General features: G+C 32.2%; 1 protein-coding gene across 1 annotated transcript in view; it reads left to right on the forward strand.

Moving 5' to 3' along the window:
* Window positions 1–2,200: 2,200 nt before the first annotated feature.
* Window positions 2,201–27,031, forward strand: part of LOC111704555 (ALK tyrosine kinase receptor) — a 30,812-nt gene continuing 5,981 nt past the window's right edge. Inside the window, exons 1-16 of the mRNA XM_023476829.1 lie at window positions 2,201–2,382; window positions 7,344–7,681; window positions 10,248–10,344; window positions 10,907–11,026; window positions 11,104–11,221; window positions 11,292–11,412; window positions 11,924–11,997; window positions 12,261–12,349; window positions 16,460–16,557; window positions 18,701–18,853; window positions 19,717–19,800; window positions 23,060–23,178; window positions 24,817–24,998; window positions 25,810–25,846; window positions 26,198–26,280; window positions 26,333–26,410. Of these exons, the coding sequence (XP_023332597.1) occupies window positions 7,349–7,681; window positions 10,248–10,344; window positions 10,907–11,026; window positions 11,104–11,221; window positions 11,292–11,412; window positions 11,924–11,997; window positions 12,261–12,349; window positions 16,460–16,557; window positions 18,701–18,853; window positions 19,717–19,800; window positions 23,060–23,178; window positions 24,817–24,998; window positions 25,810–25,846; window positions 26,198–26,280; window positions 26,333–26,410 (1,786 nt within the window). The 5' untranslated portion in view covers window positions 2,201–2,382; window positions 7,344–7,348. The remainder of the gene's footprint in view (window positions 2,383–7,343; window positions 7,682–10,247; window positions 10,345–10,906; window positions 11,027–11,103; window positions 11,222–11,291; window positions 11,413–11,923; window positions 11,998–12,260; window positions 12,350–16,459; window positions 16,558–18,700; window positions 18,854–19,716; window positions 19,801–23,059; window positions 23,179–24,816; window positions 24,999–25,809; window positions 25,847–26,197; window positions 26,281–26,332; window positions 26,411–27,031) is intronic.

Below are 27,031 nucleotides of genomic sequence, written 5' to 3' on the forward strand. Positions count from 1 at the left end.
AACAGAATTCATAGCTTGAAATATCTTGATGAAAGGTAGGGATTAGATAATTCCAGTGGCAAAGACTTTTGGATTTAATAAGCTTAAAAATGAATAAGGAAAAAAAGTGCTTCTATACCAGCCTTCATCACATGATAACTGAAGAGTGGTATAAAGAAATATATAAAATGCAACCCCAGAAAATAGTATCACAATTTTCAAGGATTGTTGAGTTATTAGAATATTCTTTTTATACTCATATTTTGGATAGAGGAACTAACTCATCTAATCGTATAATTATATAAAAAGTGAAAATTTTAAGAATGCAAAACTTGGAGAGGTAAGCTACTTCCTCCATTAATTCAATTTTTAAGAATGGATTCTAAAACCTTTTACGATGGCTTTCTTTGTTATCAATATCATTACAACCAAATATGCACAAATATATAGCAATGATTGAACAAAACCTCTAAATCGCCTTGCTTGGTCCCAATTGTCTGTCCTGATCTAGGGGATCGGTCCACTTGAGCCAACCTCACCAAATATATCGATCAAAAAACACATCTGTAATCACATTGCGGGGATGCTCGGTCCAACACATGTCTTATCCTCAGCGTCTCGCATAAAATGGTCTTGTCCAAAGTCACCCACTAGGGGGGGATGAACTGATGCAGGACACCGGCAAACTCAGTGGACTGTCCTGTACTCTTTACATATATCAATTTATAACGTTCAGGGTGTTCCACGAAACATGATAGTAGCAAGACTAACAAAAGGTCGTCTTTGATATTTGGAATAATTTGCGGCATTTATTTGTAAACCTTTAGAAGTAAAATTCTAGAGTTTATAATCACAAAATAACCATAGTCTTGACATTTCTAAAATGTTGTCTGTCTTTTTTACAATGCCAAAATATTACCGGAGATATATATGTATAGTATGACTGAATGTCACAAATAAATTCAAAGTTCAAAGACGACTTTCAAGTCGTCTTGATACTGTCATGTTTCGTGGGACACCCTGTAGATAAATCTTATGTATAGAAATATATTACGTGATAATTTGCTGTCTCTCGACCTTTCCAAATAAAATTTTTGATATGAACCGCGGTCTATTAATTCATAATTTCCATACTGAGAACCATGAAGTTAAATGAAAACTTAATCTTAATATTTCACATTCATACAATAATAATTTTCTGGTGAATCTATATATCTTTACTTAATTATACATTGGTAGTAAATGTTCATGTTCTTATTTGGGGACGAAATATGGGGATTAACAATAAAAACGGCCAGAAAAAAATGATTACTTCAAAACTGTTGTTCACTTAGTTCGATGGTACAGGGTGTCTCACGAAACTTGATAGTAGCAATTGACGAATTAAAGGTCATCTTGGATCTTTGAAATAATTTGCGGTGATCGTAAACCTAATTTTAAAAGTAAAATTCTAAGGTTTACAACCATAGATAAAGATAGATTGCGCATAAGACGACATTTTTCATCTTGAAAGATATAAATGTACAGAGATGTTTTAAAGATATTCCTATTAGTTAGATTAACTAGGTCGGTTGTGAACATTGGCTGTTCTTATGTCATTGAGTACTTGTGGTGTACATGAGTTCTGTAGAGAGAAATTTAAGTTAGTTTAGCCCTTCTCATGTCCTTCTTCAGTTCTCGTCAATATGATTTATTGCTCAGTGAAATATTGTGGTTCAAATAGTTCCATTCCCGGAGTTATTTTTCACTCTATTATGAAATCCATTAAAACACCAAACCACCCCGCTTATCATTGAAGTACACTTTGACCCCTAAAAGTATGAGTTCGCGGACTGTACAATTCTTGGTGATTTTGCGTACATAAGCTATCTATGTTAATTTATCTATCTATGTTTACAACCATAAAATACCCATCTGAAAGAAAATCTTAAAATCTCTCCGGTAATATTACAAAAAAGGCAGACCACATTTTGGAAATGCCAGGACTAGGAGAATTTTGTGGTTACTGTTTGAAGAATCATACACGGGAAAGTAGGTTAACGAATGATCAAGTCACAAATAAATTCAAAGTTCTTGCTACTGCCATGTTACGTGGAACACCCTGTAGATTCTGTTATACTTCTTGTTCATATGTACGTGGGTCACGTGGGACAGGTTCTTCCGCGTATTATACCTTGTAATCTGTTCATAAGGCATTAAAGACATGAAATTTTGTACGCTTAAATATATTTATTTCAGAAATTGCGAAAATATAAATGTAGATTGGTGATATGATGGAAACAAAAATCAGTGATTCTTTTCCTTTTACCTTTCCTATTGGATCAAATAATATGGGAGTCGATAATGGGTTAAACAAATTTATTGTTTGAAGAATGAATATTTGAATTCGACTACTATTTTTAGGTAAGCAATACAATCAACATATCTAAGAAATAAATATCTAAACTTAGTTAAAATAAAGTGATGATTTAGGTTTGTTAAAATTAATCAACGGTTTTTTAATGATTTAAATTATTTATTAAATCTAAATACGCCTCTGGATAATAACATAGATGTTTTTAAGAAATTTACAAACATATTTCGGAATGGAGTGTTAATTAATGGGGAAATTCGAAGTTCTAACTGAAGACGACATCTACATGGGTCTTTAGTATATTTTTTAGTCTTTTCTTTTCAAAAGAAATCTTTTTATGCAACTATTTCCAAACCAAATAAAACCTGTCGTCGTTGCCATAAGTCTGATCCACTTTGCTCCTGCCGCCACGTGGAAAGAGCATTGGCCTAACGAAAACAATAGAGAGATTACATAGGAGCATAGGACTGGTCTGGACTCTAGTCTCTCAGGAGGGATTTGAGGACTGGATCTGGAACTCTAGATTTGAAGTCTCTTTTCATTCGGCACTGGACTCCGGCCATGAATATATAATAAAATAGATGGATCATAGAGAAGTTTGGATGTAATTTTCTGGGAGGGGTGTTATGCAAGTACATCAGAGTTCTAGCAGACAATGGACCCTGAACAAGCTCTTGCATAATTCCTTTCTTATTTATCCAAACAGTCATACTCCACTGAATTTTAGGAGGGGGGGTGGTCGGTTCATTTAATTCCCCTATAATTGTAGTTCTCAATGTTTAAACTTTATTTCAAAGATAGCTCAATTATCGTTGCCCCCCCCCCCCGTCCCCCGACCTTTTTATGGGGTTTAAAATAAAAAATACGGAGGAGTAAGAAGGCGGGACGGGGGTGGAAGGCTCCTTCCATTAAGAACAAAACAATTAAATATACCACCCGCCCTTGAAAGTTACTCATGACTATACAGTATACAGTAGAAATGATTCATATTTTTTTCTCCAACTTAACCTTATTAAGTCTGGGGGGGGGTTTAGATGCATGAGAGGTGAGGGGGCGTCAACCCCCCCCCCCTCCATGTAGTCTGTTTATGGTTAACATTACAGCTATATTTGGGTGTCCCAATAAACATGGAAATTAAGTCACAACTTTTATATTGTCTTTGTTACCCAAGGCATTGTTTTGTAAACACAATTTAGTATTTTCCCAGTAATAACTTTTAACGCCAAATTACTAGTCTCAATTCTCAGGATTTCTAAAACTCAAAATTACAAAATTAAAAACATTTAAAAAGAATTTAATAATCCGTCAATTTTAAAGAAACAAAAAGGAAGACCACATTTGGAAAGCTTAGTTTTTATACACTCTAGCTTAGTCGTTCATCAATTATTGAAAATTAAAGATTATTTTCAATTTCCCAATCCGACAAATGTAAAAAAAAATTAGGATGTTGTCTATGTTCTAATTCTTTTTTTCCCTTGCAAAATATATTCAAAAAAGGCGGAATTTTTTATTTAAAAAAATAATGTTTATATAATATTGAAAACAATAATGAGGGATTTAAAATTCGGTGATGGTGATGGACCAAACATTTGTAGAGTAAAAAAAGTAGATGTTAGTTCCACATTTATTGAAAATATATTTCGGTCTGGGTTGACCCTCGTCAGTTCTAACGATATAATGACCATCAAAATCGATAAAAAAAAATATAAAAAATTTATAAAAAATCCCAAGAAAATAAACAAACAAAAATAACTATTCAAAATAAAAATTTAGCCTGTCAAATGGACAGCCCATTGAAAATATTCACTTTTTAAAAAAAATGAGGGATTCTTCCTTCTGATTTTTGAATTATCAACTTGGACAACTGAACTCGGACCTTGGTTCTCTCATTTTATTTTCATGGCTCCCACGGTTCTCGACGTGCTTGTCCAGATTTTGAAATAGATCAGGGCAGTGACGTAAATAAGGGGGGTTTTTGGGGTTAACATTTCTCTTTTAATATAAAGAAATTAACATATATACCTGGTACATTGACGACAAGAAAATTTTAGAAATTAGAAATTAGAATATAAATAAAGACAATAATTTTTCAAAGTTTTGCAGAGTAGCTTTTCCAAAGATTTTAAAAAGTTACATCTTTTTCCTCTTAGAGTAAAACTATTTTTTTATGTTTTTATGTTTTTTATGAAAGCTGAAAGGTAGGAAATGAATTGCCTTTATTTGATGGAGTTTGTAAATGCCAAAAATAAGTGGAAAATGCAAATCAAACCCAACTAAAACCAATAATTTGATATACATTATGATATTTTTCTAGGGGGGGGGGGGTAAAAAAAACAGAATCTTTATTCACGCCCCTGGATCAGGGAGCAATTCATTAACTATGTTGCAAACCTGCTGCTTCAAATAAAACTTTAGGAATAAGTGTAGATTTTTCTTGTATTTCAACAAGTAAACGAGCGCTTCTGATCATTCAAAGGTGTATAGGATACCCTTTGTGGATACGCCAGAGCTCGAAATTTAAAAAACAAAACTCCCTTTCCTTTTTTGGGGTCTTAACATTTGTGTAGATTTTAATTTAAGAGTTTCAAAAAAAATGGAGAATATATATATATACAAACTGAAAAAAAATAATATTTAATTACAAAAATATTGATATTCACAAAACTGCCTAATTCCATTCATAAAAACCCGGGTTTTTAAACTGGTTTTCATAATGATACCCTGTCTAAAGTTTTGGGCTCAGGGGGGATGATAGTTCTCTACCTGTGTGTTCAGTTAGCTGTACTTTATACTTACAACAGTTTACTTATAATGATGCACTAAAGGTTAGGCTAGAATCTCCTTATGATAATTAAATATGTAGAACGCTCTTGGTATATTGGCCCATACAATTAGTAAAGGATTAGCGTACATCATCACTCTATACACTATAAGGTTGGGATACGTCTCTTTAAATGAAAGGTTACTTAAAATTACGATTACAGTTCTTCAGATAAAGAAGACAGAATACATTAGAATGCTCTCTTTGAAAATTAGTTAAATTTTTTTATGATAACTTTAAAAAGTTTTTTTTAAATTCTCTCTTTTCCTAACTTTTTTTTTACTTCTTTTCTCTTCCTTCTTTTTTTGGTATATAATTTCACTTATTGTAGGGTGTTATTGTAGCTGATATGAGATTTCGGTAATTTCCTAGAGAACGATTTTGGACCCCCCCTCCTATCAATTTTTTACATCATATTTAACACATGGATTAAGTTGGTCATGTGGCCGCAGCGCCCGGCCTCTAGCCAGTCCTAGCCACGGCGCTCGGCCCCATAGCCTGTCCTAGCCGCACTGCTCGGCTCTCTAGCCTGTCATTGCTGCAGCACTCGGCCCAGAAAGTGTCTTAACCTAACCTAATCTTATACTAATTTTGTTGGAAATTGTTGAAATTGAGGGCCTGTTCCGACCGCAGCGCTCGGCCTCGAAATTGTGCTAACCTAACCTAACCCTGAAATAATGCAAAATATTTTTTTTTGAAAATAGTCGAAATCTAGGTCATGTACAAAATTGTTAGGAGGAAGAGGCGGGGTCCAAAAATCATTCTCTAGGACAGATCCGAGATTTCTGCTCCAAGCTATTTTAGCAGGAGATTTCTTCCTACCTGCATATCCATATTAAGCTATCCTTGGTTGTAGCAGAAACCTCATGTTTGTACCTCTTCTTAATCGGGAAAGAAAGTCGAAAGAAACGACTTCTAAAGCAAATTTTTTACTTTCTATAGTTCTTTCTCCCACCGCATTTTTTATGCGTACAGAACTGATATGTTGCAGTCTATTATAACCATGACCAAACAATTGAATATTTTTCAAAAACACTAGTATACATTTTTATCAGAAAACTAAAAGAACAGAATATATATCGTCATATAAAAAATCTGTTATCATCTGTATTGTAAAAAGGAGCCATTATCTGAATCTAATAGTTTATTTTTTTCTATACATACAGCAACTGAAAGTTTTTGCAGGGAAGCACACAGGGTAAACAGCCCGCTTACACAGTCAAAACGCACTTATTTTACCTTGAATCATGGATCTCACAGACCCCCCTCCCCAGTTACGGTCCTGCAGTGATGTGATTGATAATTGATATTCAAATGATTTAAACAAAGTATATTGAGAACTTTGAGAGCATAGTTAAATTATACCACATGATATATCACCGTGAATACACGCCACATTGCACATTGCTCCACTGAGCTTATATACTTTTAATCTAAAACTATTTTTGTCCCTACACCATAAATGTATTTATATTTCATCAAGAATATATCAATATCTGGAATTCTTTCGGTCTCTGTAACATGAATATTAAATAATACACGTGCCATTGTTATGTATATATATATATATGGAAACCCCCTCCGCTACGCTTATGTTTTTTAATATAGTATACAAAGACAGTTTTTGCTGGCAATAGAAACTATTACCACTATCAGGCCTTTTACATATTTATTATTCTATCTAGTAATAGGTTTGGCTAAAGATAAATAACAAGCATTTAATACAAAACCCATGCCAATAAAAAAAAATTTCTTGCTGACCTGAGGAATTTGATTATTTTTATTTTTACAGTTTTCCAGATTCTTGCGGTATGCGGATCTTTATTTATCCTCTTTTAAAAGAATCAATATGTCTCTTTCAGCTTTTAAAAATTTAGATCTTTTGGAGTAAAAAATTTGGTCATATATACACATTTGTTGGGTTGTCCGTTATATATATTTCTCATTTTATCACATATATCTTTCATACAGTGGTAGGCAATATCAAATATTGAAATCCTATTAAAGCTTTGCTGTTGGCCAGCTTGCATACAGGGTTAACAAACAGACACAAACACACTGTTAGAAAAATATTGGACACATGCTTAGGAAATATTATAGCTTCGGAGAATAAAAACATTTTAAATTTCTTAGATGAATTCTTATAGCATACTAATCTTTCTTTACTCAAGCAAAGCATTTTCTGTTTAGGAATTATGCTAGAATTTCTTCTGGCTTTTATCTTCGTTCCTATTGGATCGGGAAAACCATCCCGAGATATTCCAGGTGTTCCAGGTCAATTAATCACAAACGAACAATCATGGATTGAATCCTTAGACTATTCAGAGTTAAAAGAACAATTTCTGAATAAACAAGTTTCCGGAACATGGAGTACACCTTCAAATATCAACATGACAAGAGTGACCAGAAATGCGTATTTTCAAGGAATTCCTGTTTACGAGAAGATCTTTCGTAATGGAATGAACTGTGATTTTGAGCAGGCTGAAACATGTGTCTGGGGTATCATACCTAAAGATACGTCAAGAAAGGTAAGAATAGATGCTTAACCGATGATTGATTTACAGAATAGGGGAGTAAAGCAAAATTTTGAGAATTATTATTAATCGAATAATGTTTGATCAAATAAAATACATTTATATCTACTTAAAAATATTTTTTTTTATCAGATAAATGATGACATATCATCAACACTTACATTATAATATAGATATACACAAACAAACATGCAAACACACAGAGATCATTACTAGATCATGTCTATATAGATAAAGGAGTTATCTCTGTTTGTTTGTTTTGATGTCCGATCATAACTCAGAAACCCCTTGACCGATTGGCCTCAAATTTGGTTTCGGTAGAACCAAGCTGGTATCTATATAAAGTAGTAATCTCTGTTTGTCTGTATATGCAATCATGACTCTAATGTAAATTGAGTGAGTTGACTTTTATCGCAAAAGTTTGGTTCCAGGCACGGCTGGGTGCCTTAGCTAGTGTAATCTATACTCTCTATATATATCTCTAAATAAATCTCTGTTTTTCTGTCTCGTTTTAATGTCCGATCATGACCCTGTAACCCTTAACCGAATGGCCTTAAAATTTTGATTGGGGAACTCGGTAGAACCATGGAAATTTTTATAGCTTGGTTTTAAAATTCTAAGTGGAGTAGGTTGAATTCAAACCAAAAGTTTATGTTGAATCAATGTAAAGTTAAATTATAATTTATACTAGCTTGGGAACCAAGCTTTACCTGGAACGGAAACTTTCGCTATGAAAGTTAACCTTTTTGTGTGTGTGGTTTATAACGTTTTAAGTTGGGTGTGTCGGTTTTTTTAGATCCTCTTTTGTTTTTAAACGTTGTCATTATTGCAAAAATATCAAAAAATCAAATGCCAAATGATCAAATGCCTAATTATGGAGTACAAACGCAGTACGTTTCAATTAGGTCTACAAGCTAGAAATGTAAATAAATCAGGGAAAAATCATAACAACGGATCGTACTGCATTGTTCATCTCAAAACCGGTTAAATGTCAACAACAAAAAGTAAACAAAGAGGAGACGATATGAGATAAGAAAAGAGAAGAAAAAAGATAAGAGAACAGTAGAGTAGAGAAGAGAAGAAAAGAAAAGATAAGATAAAAGAGAAGAAAAAATAGAAGAGAAGACTAGAAAATAGACGAGAAGAGAGAGAAGAGTAGAAAATAGAAGAACAGAGAAAGAAGAAAAAATAGATTGCGTGAAAGAGAGAGCTTGCATTTTACAGACGTTTTATCATAAAAATATGTATAAGAATACCTTAAACTTTAAAATTAACTATTATTGTAAAATTGTATGATATTTTTTATAAGAAAAGTTGTCCTAATTGTTTAGCGTACATTTTTTGATAATTTGAAGATTTTTGATCATTTGGCATTTGATATTCTGATATTTTTGCGTCACTATTGATCAAACAAAAAATCACAGTTATAATTCATATTTTAAGCTCTCACACTCTAATAAATCAGCCGTCTAGAGGTTATCGTATTATGTCGATTTTTATATATAAATTGTATATATTGTAAATATCAAGTAGTTATCTCTGTTTTTCTGTTTGTAGAGGTGGAGATTAGTTTCCAGGCAAAGTCGGGTTCCGGAGCTATAGTACTATTATATAATACATAAATGATATCTACTTTTCCTGCATTTATATATAATTTTTGTTATACGGTTTAATGGATAACTCCATTTTTGTTTTGTGTATTATAGCTAGCTTAGTAAAGTTCTCAATACAAAGTAATTTTTATTATTTTTATTTTCATAATTTTTATTAACACCTGCACAATTAGGAGTACATTAGCTTCTAGTACAATACTTCCGTCCAACGATACTTTTTACATATCAAATTTCCGACCTACTACAATATCTGACATAATTAGATTTTACTGTTACCTTATTTATAGTGCAATTAGTTTTCTTGGTCCGATGCACTGTCTCTAGGGGTGTTAGGACGGAACTTCATTGTTATTTCTTTAGTTATTCACTAAACAGAACAAACAAATTCCTTCTTTCTTAATTTAAAAATTGTACAAATGTATACAATTTAATATGTGTATATGTCCAAAATACACTTCACAGTATTTTAGTATATATAATGATCTAAAGAGAAGGTTGAAAAATTGATAATGGTGATAGCTATAAGCAAGGAGATATTGAACAGAAGAGGGGGCGATTGGGTTTTTGGACTGCTGAAGAACTAGGTTTTGCGCGTAACAACAATAACAAAGGCAGCCGATCTAATGTAAACTGTGAAAGTAGTATTAAATCTTGTTAAAAAAGATTGAAAAACTTAAGGATTTTTAGTTTTATACGAAAAAGAACCTTATTACAGAGACATTTTCAATCAAATTCAAGGTTATCCTACCCCCCCCCCTAGATGTCTGTTTATTATTTGTGTTATTGTTTACAATCTTTATTATTGTTGTTACGCAAAAACTAGTTCTTCAGCAGTCCAAAAACGTCACAGCAAAGTGTACGGAAACCCTATCGCCCCCTACTTCAATTCAATATCTCCTAGGCTATAAGTATGTCTAATACAATTATGTCTATTAAAAATATTGTAGGATGGTTCTCAAGGCTTAACCCGGGTTCGTGGGAGAGAACTTAGAAGACTTATGAACCATCCACATAATATCACAGATGCAACACTGGACCCAAATGGTCAGCATTTTCTTCAAAAACTATATTGACTACTTCATGGTTTAACCCTATTCCCGTTTTTTTTACATGAATCAAAATCATCGATCTAATGCTATTCTAATATTTTTACTTCTCTATAAAAACTCCAGAAACCAGGCTTGTACGTCGACTGCCTGATTCACTGAGTGTCTACTTTTTTCTATACTAAAATAAATCTCTAACTTCTGATTTTTAAATTTTAGAATTTCTTTTTACAGTTTGACATCTCTATTTACAGCAAGCAGTGCTCTTAAAACATGTATCTGATCAATACTGTTGAAGATATGGTCGTTTTTTCCACCTTGAAAAGGTTTTAATTGTAACAATTTCCTCCAGTGTTTTTGAAGTAATTTTTACAGAGAAACTGCAACTGAAAATAAGTAATTTTTATAAAAAAGGGATAACTACAAAAGTTTTGCTCAGATAGAGGTTTAAAGGGTAAACACCATATAACTGAAATTACGCCTGTAGTCCCTTTAAGTCATGAAATTTGTTTATTGCCCTCATATAACATTTGAAGTGTTTCTAAAAATATTTTTTTCAGGCAACTTCCTGGTTTTCCAAGCAGGATATAGAAGGAAAAGTGATCCAAACCATTCTTATATAGAGAGTCCTTGGATAGAAGAGAGTTTGAAGTACTGTACACTCTCTTTCTATCTTATGAGTAAGACTTATGATAATTAACAATTGTCATTCAAATCTAATAGTATTAATCACGTCTCCTAAACTGATTTTTTAAAGGTACTGTGAGTGAATTTAAGCTGGGTTCCAATGATCACGCGTACATGGAAACAATGATTGTCGATGATTCTAACGGTGCTGTTCCTCTCACGCCTAAACATGTGAAAAGTTCGGAAGAGTAAGTTTTAAATATTTAAGAATAAAATAATTGAAAAATAAATTACTTTATGAAATATCTCTATTTTCAGTTCACCCTGGACACAACTTGAGTATGACATTGGTACTTACACTAAATTTAAGATCGAGATCAGTTTTTTCAAAGGGGTAAATGAATCCGAGATGTCTATATTTGGGCTAGATAATATCAAGGTAAGAACGAATGAGTTGCTGATTCAGACTTCTTACAATCAATGAGACTTGCGACTTGATAGACAACATCCAAGTCGCATTCTTTGTTCAAGGAGGGAGGGGTTATTTTCCTGATATTGATTAGATAAAAAATACACAAATTAACCTTTTTAGAGATATTCGTTTCGACAAAGTATCCAAAACCCTTAGAGCTGCCACCCCTCCCTTGTTCAATATACCTTGTCTAAATGAATATCTCTAAAAAGGTTAATTTGTGTATTTTTTATCTAATCAATATCAGGAAAATAAACAAAATGAGAATTTAAATATCTGAGGCGCATAAGAAATATTTCTGATTGCATTCACTTTTCTTTCTTATTTTCTCATTTAAACTTGTGGGTTTTGGTGTGTGTATGGCTAGGGGGTGGGGGTGTATTCGAAAAAAATATCTGCTTAATAACGATTTGCAATTTTCAAGTTAATAATGCTATGATGGTTATCTATCGTAATAATTTTATTTAAAACCTTTAAGTTACGGAATTGCTTGAAAAGACCAACGGATAAGCCACCTCCGTGTAGTCCTGAGAAAGAGTATAAATGTAAAGGGTAAGTTTGTTTAGTTTTTTTGCGTTATTCGAAAGATTTTAAGATCATCGGCCTTCAAATTCATTGATGCGTCATATACACTTTCTGTGTATAGTATGTAATGTGTATAATGTGTTTTTTAAATGAATTTGGTTCAAAATGTACTTCAATAGTTTGATATTTAGAGAAAAAGCTAGATTTTTAAATATGTAATTTAACTAATATGTGATGTAAATTATTGATGAAAAAATGGGTCCGGAATCCTAAAAAACGTTCTTGTTTAGAACTGGAGTTTGTGTTTCCAAATTCCTAGACCTGTGTGACTATCAGAGGGATTGTAGACTAGGAGACGATGAAGATTATCCTACATGTGGTAATTTAATCTTGCCAATTGTGCCCTTAATAAGTTAATACGTACAGTTAGTCAAATATGTTGCATGCTAATAGTAAAATAGTGATAGTATTAACAACAGTTAGTTTGGTAATGATAATCTAGGTAACATTGATATTTTTTGGACGTCATTTTATGGTCCATAGAATATAGACTTTTCACCGAGATCTAAAGGTTAAAAGCTAACACGTAAAAATCGAAGAGAATTTTCCCAATACCCTCTTGAAAACAAGTGCTAAAAAGATTAAAATTTTTATTTCAATTCTAGGGCGTCAAAAAAGTATATGTGAGTTAGTAAGGTAAAATCAAGGACCAAAAGTCGTTGCGACCCAGTCTTAAAATTTGATGAAACTTTCTTAGCTGTCTGGATGCTTTGTCAACAGAGAAGGGGGGGGGGGGGCAGACGCAAAAATTTCTCGTCCGAGCCACCTCGAAACTCTCGTTCTTCCAATATTATTTTTATTACAGGAGAAGAAAGTTCCAAACGGTGCTTATTTTCCAAACCTGACACTGGTGTGAAGTTTGAGCACACATATTATGATCAACTTTTTAATAACTGTTTATGTGCCGAGTGCAAATATTGATTGAAGAAACTATTAATTAGCACGACGAGAACTACAAATAACACTATTTACTTCTTTTCTATAATTAAGACTGTCGTTCATTTTTAATAAAAACCCACACCATTTTCGAAACAATTCAAGGTTTAAATTTTTTGCACATGTCACGAATTCGAATCTTTGATGCGTTTTGGAACATAAACCAACATACGTAACAATCCATAGTTTGAGAATTTTGAACAATTCAGAACAAACATACTTTAATAATTTACAGAATAGCATAATTATAAAATACTAGGCTTTTAGGGCGCTTCGCGCCCATCTTCTATTTCAACTTTTAATTGTGGCTTTATCTCTGAACATCTTCTCTTTGTACAGTATAAAACAAAAACAAAAAAAGTTTGCGGATTTCATAAAATTTTTTTGCGCATTTTCAAAATTTTTCAAAAATTAAAAACTTTTAAGCACAAATTTTTAAAATTTTGATCATTCATAAACCTTCCCTGGGGTCACGTGAGGTCCCACAAAAAATTTGGTCCAGATCGGTTTAGCCGTTTTGACGTTTATTGGATACAAACAAACAAACACCCAAACAGACAGACAAGCCAAATTTATATATAGATAATTATTCAAAAATTTGTTTCCATATTATATTTTTAAATACCGAAAAAAAGATGATGTAAAGTTTCCTTCATTTTAAATGAAATATTTCCAGCATTTTTTGTTCAATTTAATTGTAAAAACAATATAATAATAATATTCGAATTTTTCAATATCATATTTTAAAATATCAGAACAGAAAATATTTGGTTAAATTTTTATTGTTTCATCTATATGTAAATTTAGCTTGTCTGTCTGTTTGTTTGTTTGTTTGTATCCAATAAACGTCAAAACGGCTAAACCGATCAGGCCCACATTTTGTGTTGGACCTCACGCGGCCCCAGGGAAGGTTTATTGCCAATCAGACTTCAAATATGTAATCTTAAAAGCTTTTTATCTTAAATTATTTAATTAATACTTTACAAAGAGAAAATTCTCACAGATAAAGCCACAATTAAAAGTTGAAAAAGAAGATGGGTGCGAAGCGCCCTAAAAGCTTTGTTATTTAAATTTTACCAAATTGTGTAAATGTGTGAAAAGTATAATTGATTGAAATCTGTGAAATTTCTCAAAATCACGACATGTTCCTAAACGTGTTTTGCGCCAAAACTTTGCATTTGCATCAAAATGTGACATGTTCTAAAATAAAATCAATAATCATCAAAAATTTAAATTTTGTTTATTTGTAGGGGCTTAGTATTTAAATTTTTGTTTTAAAAATGTAGTCTTAACTGTTCTAAATTAAAGTGTGCAGACGGTTTTTTACTTCTTAAATTGAGAAAATATAAAAAACAGTTGAAAAAAACTTTGCACATTTGGCCCAAACATGACACTCCGACGTTTGTACGGTCCGATGTTTGTACCAGTCCAGAGCTTTTAGTTTTCAATAAGTATGAAATTTTCGTACATAAATTGTTTTTTTTGCGAGAAGACTGAAAGGGTGCAGTAATTGTGTTGTATGAAGTATTTAACTCTAAAAATTAAAATATTGGATCAAAGTCCTATTTACACAATCTTCTTCTAAAACAGACTTCAATAAAGCTTATCCAGAAAGGACTTGCACTTGTTTATTTACTTGAGTAAATGGCCAAGCAACTAAAAGCCTAAAAGACTGAAAGCCAAGTTTAACTAAACCTTAAGTTTTATGAAGTCAGATTATAGAATTTAAGTGGTTTAAAGGTTGTGCGGATTTTTAGCATGAAATATAAATATGTAGCAAACAGGAAATGTATTCAATGTGCAAAAAGTAGACATCTCAGAACAAGCAATAAGGATGTAATATTCAAGATTTTTGCAGTACATATTGAAGTATTTTTCGTTCATACACTATATCAAGTTTTATCCGAAAGTGTCACATAAGTTTCGCTAAAAAAAGGATATTCTAGAAGTCTGAGCTCTACATTTTTTTTTGAAAATTCACTGTATTTATGCCGGATACAGTTTTGGCCAGGTTGACGTCTAGCAGATCGATTTTGTGATGTAAGGAGTGTTTAGTAACCGATGCAAAAAAAAAACAGAAACCTAGGAAACGAACAAATTAATATTTAAAGGATTATGACATGTCAGAAATGGCCAAGACAATTGAAAATTAGTATAACCTTATTAGCGAGGATTCTTTAAGTATGTTGACCAGACAGTTTGATATGTGCTTTTATATTGTAAACAAAATTGTCAAGCAAGATTGAAAAGGACAAAGATCTGGGCTAAATTTGTTCAGACATAGGACCAAGGGGATGATATTGGTAATGGATCTCACACATGTAAATTAAAACCAGTAAAATCCTTAAAATCCCTAAAAGGGTCTTTAACACAATCTAATGGATCAAGTTTGAGACCATTCTGAAAATTTCCTTGCTGTGACAACGAAGCTAATTAACTTTTGGGAGAACGCTCCTTACATCAAAACAAAGATCTAATTGACATCAACTGGTATTCCTGCTGGGGGGGGGGGTCAATTTGACCCCCCCTGTAGTTTTTTTTACATAACTCAAAAAGTATTGGTCTGAGGCTGTTGAAATGTTCTGACTTTTCTTACATACCCAAATCCCTCCCTTTAGGCCTAAAACCGGGCTTTAATACTAACTGCCTGAGTCCTCAGGCACACTGCCTGAATGACTGCTTTTGCCTGTAACAAACTAAATCTTTGTTTTGACCCACTTTCACTTGTCAGATTTTGATAAAATTTAGCTTTTTGGAAAGCCTATGACATAAGGAAACGGATTGCACAAGTTTTGCGAAAAAAAATTGCAAATTTTTTGCAAACAACCTGTCAAAGGAAATTTGCACATTTTTAGTTTTTCTTCATTAAAAATCAGGTTATTTAAAATTTTGCAAAAATCTTTGCACATTTGAAATGGCATGGTCAAGGGCTTTTCAAAAATGTATAATTTTTCATTTTTTGGACAAATTGTTTTTGCAAACATTTTTATATATAACTGGATTTTGCGATAAAAAAATTCAATTTTTGGAAATTTGCAAATTTTTTTGCAGATTCTAAAAGTAGAGCACAAGAGCTTTCTAATGATGTATCATTTGTCATATTTAGACATAAAACATGGGATTTAGAGGGGGGGGGGGATCAAATTGACCCCTCTAGCATATCCTGGTTTTCAAGTACCCCAGCAGGGATAGGGTTAAAATCAGTTATAGTGAACTACAGGGCTGAGACTTATATAAGTACCCTTTTTTTTAGCGAAACTTATTGCTCACACTTCGTAAGCACGGATAGGACACTTAAAAAATAATAATGGAAGAACGAGGATTTCGAGGTGGCTCGGACGATAAATTGTTGTGGCTGGCCGGTCTTCCTCCCCTCGTCAACGTTGGTTTTGCGATACCTGGAAAAAGGACATCATTTTCTTGTTGTTGTTGCTGTAAAATATTTAAGTTAGCAAAATAACATATACATTCTTAAAATAAATATTTACCGCAGGAGATCTAGATGCCTTGAACGGAGGTTATAGATGTGATTTCTCAAAGGATTACTGTGGTTGGACTCCGTCTGGACCAATGAAATGGGAGAGAACTCAGGTGAATAATTCACAAGCAAACTGGATTATTTAATGGTTAACTTCTACACCCACCCTTCATCCCCGACCCAAGGATATACTCTTATCCATTTTTAGATATATTTAATTCTGGTTGCAATATCAACACTTTACTCAATATAGAAAAGCGTATTTTATTTTAAATATTAATTTATGTACAGTGATAACCAGAAAACCATGGAATAGGAAGACGACATTAAAGCAATATTTAAGTGTATTTGATGTTGTTACAGAGCAAATATTTTTACTTGACACTTAATAAATCACTTATTTAGTGAAATGGGTCTGTTTACAATGCACAATTGCTGTGTGTCATGCTCATTGGACTTTTTAAAGTTATAACTTGATTCTAAAATGTCAATTGATTTTATTTTCAAAATGACAAGGACTTTAGATACCATTTTTTCTGATATCAATTTATAGTTACATAATTAAATAATAATTAAAAAAGCAAGAGTTACTCTTGAAACATTGAATTTGGGTTTCTGACTGAAATATCGTCTCAGCTTTTGTGGGTTACCTTGTAAAATGTACACTTATAGTGTACGTTTAACCATGTACACATTGTACAGTTTTTTTGGTAGTAAAAAACTAACATTCTTAAAAGAAAAATTATTTTTGTATTTTTTCACGATGCAATATTTAGTCATTCTTTCATGTATAAAAACTAGGGAGTAAGGAAATGAAGGGAGATATAAACGCGGTTCGCCCTACCATATGATTATACATGCTTTGCAGACAGTACTTCATTTGAATAAGAAATATTTGTCTGATGTACAATTACCGCGTATACAATAACCTGCAATAACCTATTCTGAATATTTCTTATACAAATGGAGTATCGTCTGCAAAGCATGTTTAATCATATGGTAGGGCGAACCGCGTCAGTTATATTTCCCTTCTATTTCTTTCTCCCTGTTTGCAGACGGTACTCCATTTGTATAAGAAATATTCAGAATAGGTTATTGTATACGCGATAAATGTACATCAGACAAATATTTCTTATATAAAGATGTATAATCATATGGTAGGGCGAACGTTGTCAGTTATATCTCCCTTCCATTCCTTACTCCCTGATAAAAACAAACAACTGAACTATTAGAATGTACTGCAGTATACAATCCTATGTTTACAATATATGTTAAGTGTCTATCTAACTATCTATACTAATATTCAATTATTTACATTTTTCACCCACTAAGAAATATGATTACTCCATTTTCAAGTTTATAGTGTTAGATACAGGGTGTCCCAAAAAACATGGGAATTCAGTGACGAATTCGATATCGTCTTTGCTGTGAATTAGCATTGTAATACCTAATTTCAAAAGCCATAATATTATTATGTCTGCTAGAGTTTATTTTATGAAAGGGTAAAAGACTGTAAAGATGTGTCTATAATGTCTCTGCAAGATGAACAGTGAAGACTGACAAGTTTACTCAGTTTGTATACTGCAATTTTCTTGTTTTACTAAGTACAACCGTATGCAGTCAAAACATAAACAAACAAAATGTAAACATAGCAGACGAAACTCTTACAGATTAAAGCTTTCTTAGTTGGTATCACTATACTAAATCAAAGAATTATTTAAAAAGACGATATCGAATTCGTCACTGAATTCCCATGTTTTTTGGGACACCCTGTACAATGGACCACTCTATCAATAGCTCGATTCGTTAATCGAGCTGTAACTTGCTTTGACTCTGACTATGATTTGAGATCATTGCTACAAGGTTAGATTTCAGATCATAGTCAAAGCTCATTCATAAGTCAAAATGTTGCTAAAGGGAGGTCTGTTGTGTACATTTGAGAGGATTATGAGATAGGCTTTATAACTCTTCGTTTCCTTTTCTATGTGGGACAGCGCTAGAAAAGTAGTTAAACTAGCCGTTCTTACCTCTCTTGAACCGTGTCTTCATTAACACATAGTTTGTATTTACTAAAGATAAAGTGTATACATATTTAACAGCCAGTTAAATAAAATCCCGTATTTGTATGTATATAATTTTAATATTTGAAATTAAAAACTGTTAAAAAAGATTTTGGTATTCAGTGTGATCGTATTTTAAAAAATTTTATTTTTATTTTTGATGAATGAAAGGAAACAAGAAAATGAATGTTATTAGGGTAATGATGGTTCTCATTTTCTCAACCTTGATCTAAGCAGCTACGTGAACGAAAACCTTGTTACTCTTGGTATACTTCGAAGTCCCGAGTTTACCCCGCCTCCAGCCTATAATGAAGATGATCAGAACCCAGCAACCTTCCAATCTTGCGCTGTAAGTATTAAGCACTCAACAGGAAACTAAAATATTTATCTGGATAGTGCTATCAGGGTTTAAACTAACCATGACGTAGAAAATTTACAATTCAATGGATATTATGCCGAGAAAAAGTCATATGACTGGCCGGAAAAAAATACGATAATGTGTGGAAAGTTTGAAATCAGAAAAAAATATAGCTTGACCTTGAAAACTATTAAACTTCCTATCCATGGAATGTCTTCTATCAAATATCAATGAACTGTTAATACTAGGCTTTTAGGGTGCTTCGCGCACCCTTTCCTGTAAATCATTTTAGCTTTTAACTGTTGCTCTGAAAGTCGGCCAATTAAATATGTTTTAGCGGATTTTTTTTTTCGAATTACACACATTTTCAAAAAAAATTCCAACTATTTTACAGGAATTTTTCTCTCAAATTTTATTTTTCCATAAACCTTCCCCGGGGTCACATAAGGTTTCACATAAAATTTGGGCCCGATCGGTTCAGCCGTTTTGACGTTTATCGGTCACAAACAAACAAAAAAACCAACAGACTCGACAGACAAAAATTGGGAAATTTTCTCTTTGTATACGTTGTAAAACAATAACAAAAAAGTTTATGGATTAAAAAAAAATTCGTGGATTTTAAAAATAAACCTTCCCTGGGGTCATGTGAGGTCCCACACAAAATTTGGGCCCAATCGGTTCAGCCGTTTGGACGTTTATTGGATACAAACAAACAAATAAACAGACAAGCGAAGTATATAGATAGATAGATATAGATTAAATACAATAGTTATATATTTATAGGAAATTAAACAATACACGCATAAAAAAGAGCAGTCATATCATCAGTAGGTTTCTCATATATTTTTTTTCAGCTTCGACTTTTCTTCAAGGCTACCAAAACAGTGAAAGTTGATTTCTTCGAGGTTGAAATCATCGAGAAAAAGCCGTTTACAAAGGTAATACAAAAGCGTAATACCCCTTATTATTGAACACATGAACCCCAAGACCCCAAACTTTGATTAGGGAACTCGTAAGAACAAGAGGAATGTAAAGTTTACACACTAAAATAGTAGTCAAATGGTTTCTGTAACTTAACAACCTTTTCTTATGTATTTTTATTGTTTAAAATATTTTCAAAATACCACGGGCAAGGCTGGGGCACTCCAGCTAGTTATGATTAAAAGCTATTTTTGTTTGTTTTCCAATGTATTTTTATTTGCATCAATTAAAATTTCCCACTCTTTTATTTATCAATAAAAAACCTTTTTGTTGGCAATTTGTTTGCATCCCAAACAATGTCTTTGTTTTGCGTTATTTAGTCTTCTTTTTCCCTATATAATACAAACAATGACCTGTTCTCTATCCATTTCCTGGGAGTTTATACACGGACGACATTTGTAATTTTTTTAAAAATGTGGGACCGATCAGCAAAACATGCATTAAACGAAGGAGGAGCGACATTCCCCTCATTTTCTCAGACCCGAGCCGCCCAAAGCTCACCCTTTAAACGTTTTTCTTAAAAGGTACTCTATTCCTGGTTTAAAGCTCTATTTAAAAATCTGGCAACGTTATGGCAACCCCCAAGATGCGACCTAAGTTTGTTCCGAGTTAGATTATGTGTTTGTCTTAAACTTCGGAGATTGCTGTCAATCTTGTTTTAAGTGAAAACTATATCTCATCTGCCTACGCTATGGGTAATTTTAACGGTATGAATAAATACAAAACTATTTGTCATGGCTTTCACTTTTCTCATGGAACCACCGGGAAAAAGTCTTTGATTTAAATATTTACCAAAAAAGTAAAGTTTTATGCACACTAATTAATTTGCGGCATTCTATATAAGGAATATATAAAATATACGAAAAAAAGGGAACATATTTTTTAAAAGCTTTAATTCAATTTAAACTATTTCTGTCAAATTATGAAAGTTGTGTATTTGATTTATGCCCTAACGTAGTCAGATTTTTAAGAAAGGGTGATTACCTTTAAGAATTCGACACTTGAAAAAGATAATTTTGCAAAGGACAAGCATTCGGAAGTGGCTCAGACGAGAAAATGAGGAGAATGTGGCTTGGACTAAGAAATGTTCTGACTGACCTTTTAGCCTTCGTTAAACTATATGATACGGGAGGGAAACACTTATTTTATTCTCTCTACTCTATTCTCTACTCTATTCTCTACTCTATTCTCTACTCTATTCTCTACTCTATTCTCTACTCTATTCTCTACTCTATTCTCTACTCTATTCTCTACATTATTCTCTACTCTATTCTCTACTCTATTCTCTATTCTATTCTCTACTCTATTCTCTACTCTATTCTCTACTCTATTCTCTACATTATTCTCTACTCTATTCTCTACTCTATTCTCTACTCTATTCTCTACTCTATTCTCTACTCCATTCTTCATTCTTGGATTTGTGTCGACTGGCCTACTGGTTCAATCTTATTACCAGAGATCACAACTTTTATAAATATTCATATCTGTGTGAATCTAGAGGTTTTATTAGAACCAAATATGAAAGAAGGGCAGATTGAAAAAATCGCTTTTAGTAATTTAACTCAAAATCTGTTAGTAAAAAAAAAACAATTTATTCTTGTAGGATATTTAGCATTGCGTGAATGTATGAATGATATAAAAGTAAGCCGAATAAAAATAACAATTCATAAACGTACTAAGCACCTTATTAAGAGGATTAATTCTTTATTAGAGATTAGATACACCCACTATCAACTTTTACTCACTAAATTGGACTGTCTCTCAACCTCTGATTTTTTTGCTTTTACGTCTTATAACAAGATTTCAGTCTAACCTTACTTAAATTTGCCGTGCTCTGTTTATATCTATATTTATTGTTCATCTACCATGAATATGTATTCTTAGTAATTCAATATGACAATTCACTGGATGTCTGAAAAGAAACAATATTTGTTTTTACCCTTTTATTGTGAATATTGCGTGAAAAAAATCGTCAAACTTAACGGGTTTCCTAATTGTACAATTATGCATGAAGCTAGATAAACTTTAAAAAAAGTATTACTTAAAGGGACTGTACGTGTAATTTCAAGTGACCCTCCATGCAAAAATGGCAATGCCCGATTCACAGCCGTACCCTTAAAAGCTTTATCTGATCAAGCATGAATTTGATGTCAATGTTTATAATTCGAAAAACTGATCTATTTTCAATTGTTGTTTCTATTCAAAAATACCTTGCGCATTTTTACTGCAGGAAGACATAACGGAATTTTCTAAATTGAATACTTTTAAATACTAGAAAATCTACAATATCTTTCACATTATTGATCAGAATGACCGTATACACAATTTTGTGAGGTGGAGCGGCAGGGTGAATTTTTTAGAACATTTTATCTGCTAATTTTTTTTGCAAAACAAAATTATATTAAATATTAAATTATTTCGTCGATAAAACATTTTCTTAAATTTTGTATACAAATTGAAATTTAAACACTATACTGTTCTTGGCAATAATTATTTAAATACTGAAACACTGTACACTATATTATGAATGTTTACAATAGAAAATTTAAATTACTAATTATTGAGAATTTATCTATTTTAGCTCTTTCTTATAAATGTTTGCAAATACAATTTTTTTAAAGAAAAGTTGTAGCAATGACATTTTTAAAACAAGTTTAATTGTTTCTATTTTCATAGAATTTAGTAATTTTTTAAAATTCACGGTGCCAGGAATTTAGTTCTCCATGAACCTTCACCTGGTTTTCAGCTTTTTTGAAATTTCGAGTTGCAGACAGACATGCAGACATTAAGACAAACTAAAAAAATTATAGATATATGTTAGGCCTAATTCGTTTAGGTATTTTCTTTATTCCCCCCATCCTCCCCCTCACTCTTTGCTTGAGCATTTATGGTACACTTCAAATTTTGGTTGAAAAATTTACAATTTTTTTTCTGATGTTTATTTTTTTTACACATATTTTTTTTAATTCTATGAGCTTTTCATTAATTAAAATGTTTTTATTTTTGAGTTTTAACTAAAAGTTTGAATTTCTTGTTCCCAAAACCCCAATTTATATGATCATGTTTTACTCATTTTTTGGCCTTTTTTGTCACAGTGTAAGTTGGTTCAAAAAGTTGGTTCCTGAAGTAAATTTTAAATGAGTAAGGTGAATGAATCAGGAAGATAATGTCGTCATTATTTAGATAGAAGCATTAACATCTATTGGTAATTTCTAGGTATCTCGCGGAAGTAGAGTAATGAAACCAGTTTCAAAGAAGATGAAAGCATTTGCTCAAAGCCACGCAGACGTATGGACAAAAATAGAAGCAGTAATCCCCAAAGGTTTGAAGTACAGGTAAAAAAACGTTATTTTTGATCTATTCACTTAATTTAGAAATCAAATTCCTTTGCATGTTAACTGTTCCATGAAAATATAGAAAGAAAAATTGTCAGCAAGAAAACAAAAAAAAACTTACCTTTACTTTGATGAAGCTTAGATATTCAGGGGAGAAACTGATAGTTTTAAAACTTTTCAGAGTAAGAACGAATTTGAAATATGAGATCTATGTTTCGCGGATGTTTTGAAAAATAATCAGGCTTTAAATTTTTTATATACAGTCATAATCAGAAAGACCCGTAATTAATTGACAGTGAAGCAGGCGACTTTACATATATATCTCTGGCAATTTTAACATTTCGGAAATGGCAGGACTGGGGCCACTTTGTATATTTATCGTTTCATCAATCATATTTGTAAAATTATATTGTAAGGTCGTCTGATTAATTGTAAATTAATTCCGGATCTTTCTGATTAGGACTGTATGTACATAATACACATGTAGTTCTTTTCACCAGGACTTTAGCCAGGGTTCAGGGAACCCACCTTAAAAATTTATTCTACACTTTAATATTGAGATATTTAATATCTGACAAAAAAGTGTTGAAAATTTACAATATTTTGTACACAATCTTAAAAATTTTTTTGGCACAAATAATTTAGGTAAATTTTGAAGGAACATTACAGGAATATTTTTTTAATTCTTCAAGGTGTCTGAAAAAAAGTGTGTCTAAGCTTTTTTTGTCATTTATTGAATACTAGAAAGTGTCTCTAGTAATTAGTTATGCTCATAAATAATAACAAAATTTTAAAAACATTCTATGGCCCGTGGCTGCAACCACCCACCAGTTTTAGTCGGCGACCCGGCATCCCATTCCATAACACCCATCTTTGCATTCCTCTTGGAAAATCCCTGGCTAAGGACCTGCTTTTCACACATGCCACACCTCTTGTTCCGTCGTTTATATTCATATCCCTGATCCTTAATTGTGCAATTGTGCAGTGTAAACAGCCCCATTTTAGTAAATTATTGATTTAACAAATGTGTAATAAAACTATTTGCTTTGTAACAACATCAAATACACTTAAGTATTGCTATAATGTCGTCTTCCTTCCTATTCAATTGTTTTTTGACTATCACTATTATCGAGAATATGAGAAATAGGACGACATGTTTAACGATCATTTTCTAAAGGAATTGATTTTTTGCCACAAATTCAAATTTTCTCGAGTCCCTGTATCTTTGCATTCTGATGATGTGTATCTTTGATATTTCAAACTTAGACTATTTGATCTAGCAAAATTCATAGTTTGAAAAAAACAAAGGTCTGCAACATTGGGTTGCAAAGATATAGGAGTTAGAAAATCAGAGTTTGTGTGAAAAACTCAATTCCTTTGCACTCTTTTTAAAATCTTCTCTTTAAAACTAGTTTTCAATTGAAATCGACAATTAAAACACATGCGTGGTTTAAATTATCTAGTGTCAAAGCGTTCAATAGTGAACATGGCAGTAGTTCAATAGCACATGCCCCCTATAGATATAAAAACCGTCGTCTTCCGATATTCCTGACAGTTTAAGTAGAGTCTGGGTCACAATTCTTCTAATTACTATTGAAAAAGTGAGCCATGTTAAAAATCATACCTTTTTTATTTCAGTTACTTTATCCAGTTGAATGCTGTGAAGGGTCCCGATGCTTCTGGCCCTGCTTACTACAATATGTCGATGGCCAATATCACAATGAGTCCACAATGTTTTGGATTAGGTGTAGAGAATGTTTCCTTAGACTGTTGGCGACATGACCTCGTCAAACAACCCAGAGAAATGGCAGATTGCATGGGTAATGTTTAANGGGGGTAAGGGTTGGCGCCACCTTTATATTTTTGCCATACCGCTCTTATTTTGTAATAAATGACAAATTTGGCATAATGTAATATTTTGATTTTAGAAAATATCAGTAGAAGTAATATGTCGTAAATTAAATAGGAAAACTTCTAAATTTTGTCTTTGCAGTACGAGCCTCCGCTTTAGCACAGCTTCTTTAGAACTCCTACGTATAATACATTTTTTACATTTTTTTCACATAATGGCACACGAATTTTACTAACGATTTAGATTTATCATTAATATCAAAATTAATATATCTTTTTAATTATCTTAATCTAATAAGAATTTCAGGATTTCAAAGAAAGGAGTGCTTATTCAAAGATTATGAAATGTCAGATGAAATTTAATTCGGAATTTTTCTCCAAATATTTTCCTTTTCGCGTAAAACTTTTTAAATAATGCTCCGTAATGTTATGTAATTATAAGAGCTGTTTTACCCAGTATTTAAAGCTTTATTTTTATGTATCTAATTTTCTTAAATAAAAATTTTTTTTCCGAACATATTTTTTTCTGGTATGCATTTTATAAACAGGACATTATTTGTGAATTGAAATAGCCTTTCTAGTTGTACTAGATATGCAATCCAAATCATGTATTTTTATTAGGCACTAGCTAAGAGCCCGGCGTTGCCCGTGGAAAAAAATAAAATTATTTTGAAAAAAATTTGAAAAAAGAAGAAAAAAAAATTGAGATTTTTTTAGCCTATAAAATATTAAATTATGTTAAATACATATACTATAGATGTTTTAAATAATTTGTTTTAGGAGTCCCTTATCCAGAGGATACAACAGGAGTTTTCAGGAAAATATGATAATTTTATCAATCTTGAGACCGAATTTAAAGATTTGAGCGGCGGCTTAAATTTAAGCCGCGGCTCAAATATGGTTGGTTTCACTTAAAATTGTATTAATGTTTCTAGATTTAAGCCGGCGCTCAATTGAAACCGTTATTTTGGATTTAAGACGCGGCTCAAATTCATTAAATCCGGATATTGATTGTTCTTCATGCAAATAAAAGTACAAAAATACAATATTTTCTACAATTTCTGAAGAAAAAGTTTTGTATTCTGTAAGTAGGAAATTAGGAAACTTTAACAAATTTTATATTTAATATCTTCTTATTTATAAATAAAATCATTATTTGCTTTTGAAGTTATGCATTTACAACCTGTGCGGAGAATGTAGGACCGAGGGGACCCTGGAAAGAGGACTGCACACCATATTATGAGTACCAAGGTATGCTACTGGTTGTCGTAATTTTATTTGTAAGAGCTAAATATTGTTACAGGTGGAAATACGACATTTGTGGACATGCTTTCTTATGGTAAAACAATCGCATCGAATTCAACAAATGGCGGAGAGATAGGTAACTATATATTAAACAAGAAAAAACATTTCAATTTGAGTTGGTCATGTTCCCTTTACTTTCTTTCTACATTTAACAAAGTGCGCGAAAAAGAAGACTTTAATAATTTAAATATTAAGACATGTTTATTCTGAGGGTGGCGCCGCTTAATTTCAGGAGCGTATACAGGAATTTTATGTCCCCATACAGGCGCGTAGTGGAGGTTTAGCCTAGGGGGGTGCACTTTTTTGTGCACCCCCCTAACGGTTGATGTGCACCCCCCTAAAAAACCGGTATTAAGAAAAAAATAATTTTATTTTTAATCTATATTAATCTACCATAATTACGAATAATTTTAAATGAAACCCTGCGAAAAAAATATTGTAAATAAGATTAAGGTACAAGAAAGAATTTGAGAAATAAAATGGACAAATTGTGACATTGTCGATTGATAAGAAAAGTAAAAAGTCTGAATATATATGTAAGTTTACTGTTTAATAAATTAGAGCCTGCCTCTGGAGCTAGGGGGTGCATGTCTAGGGGGGCACAGTGGTACCGGCCCCCCCTCCACTACGCACCGGTCCCAATAGCCGCCCCACCCTGTATACACCTCTGCTTTATTTTATATAAAATGTACATTGT

The sequence above is a fragment of the Eurytemora carolleeae genome, unplaced genomic scaffold, assembly GCF_000591075.1.
Source record: "Eurytemora carolleeae unplaced genomic scaffold, Eaff_2.0 scaffold617, whole genome shotgun sequence".
Taxonomy (NCBI): Eukaryota; Metazoa; Arthropoda; class Copepoda; order Calanoida; family Temoridae; genus Eurytemora; species Eurytemora carolleeae.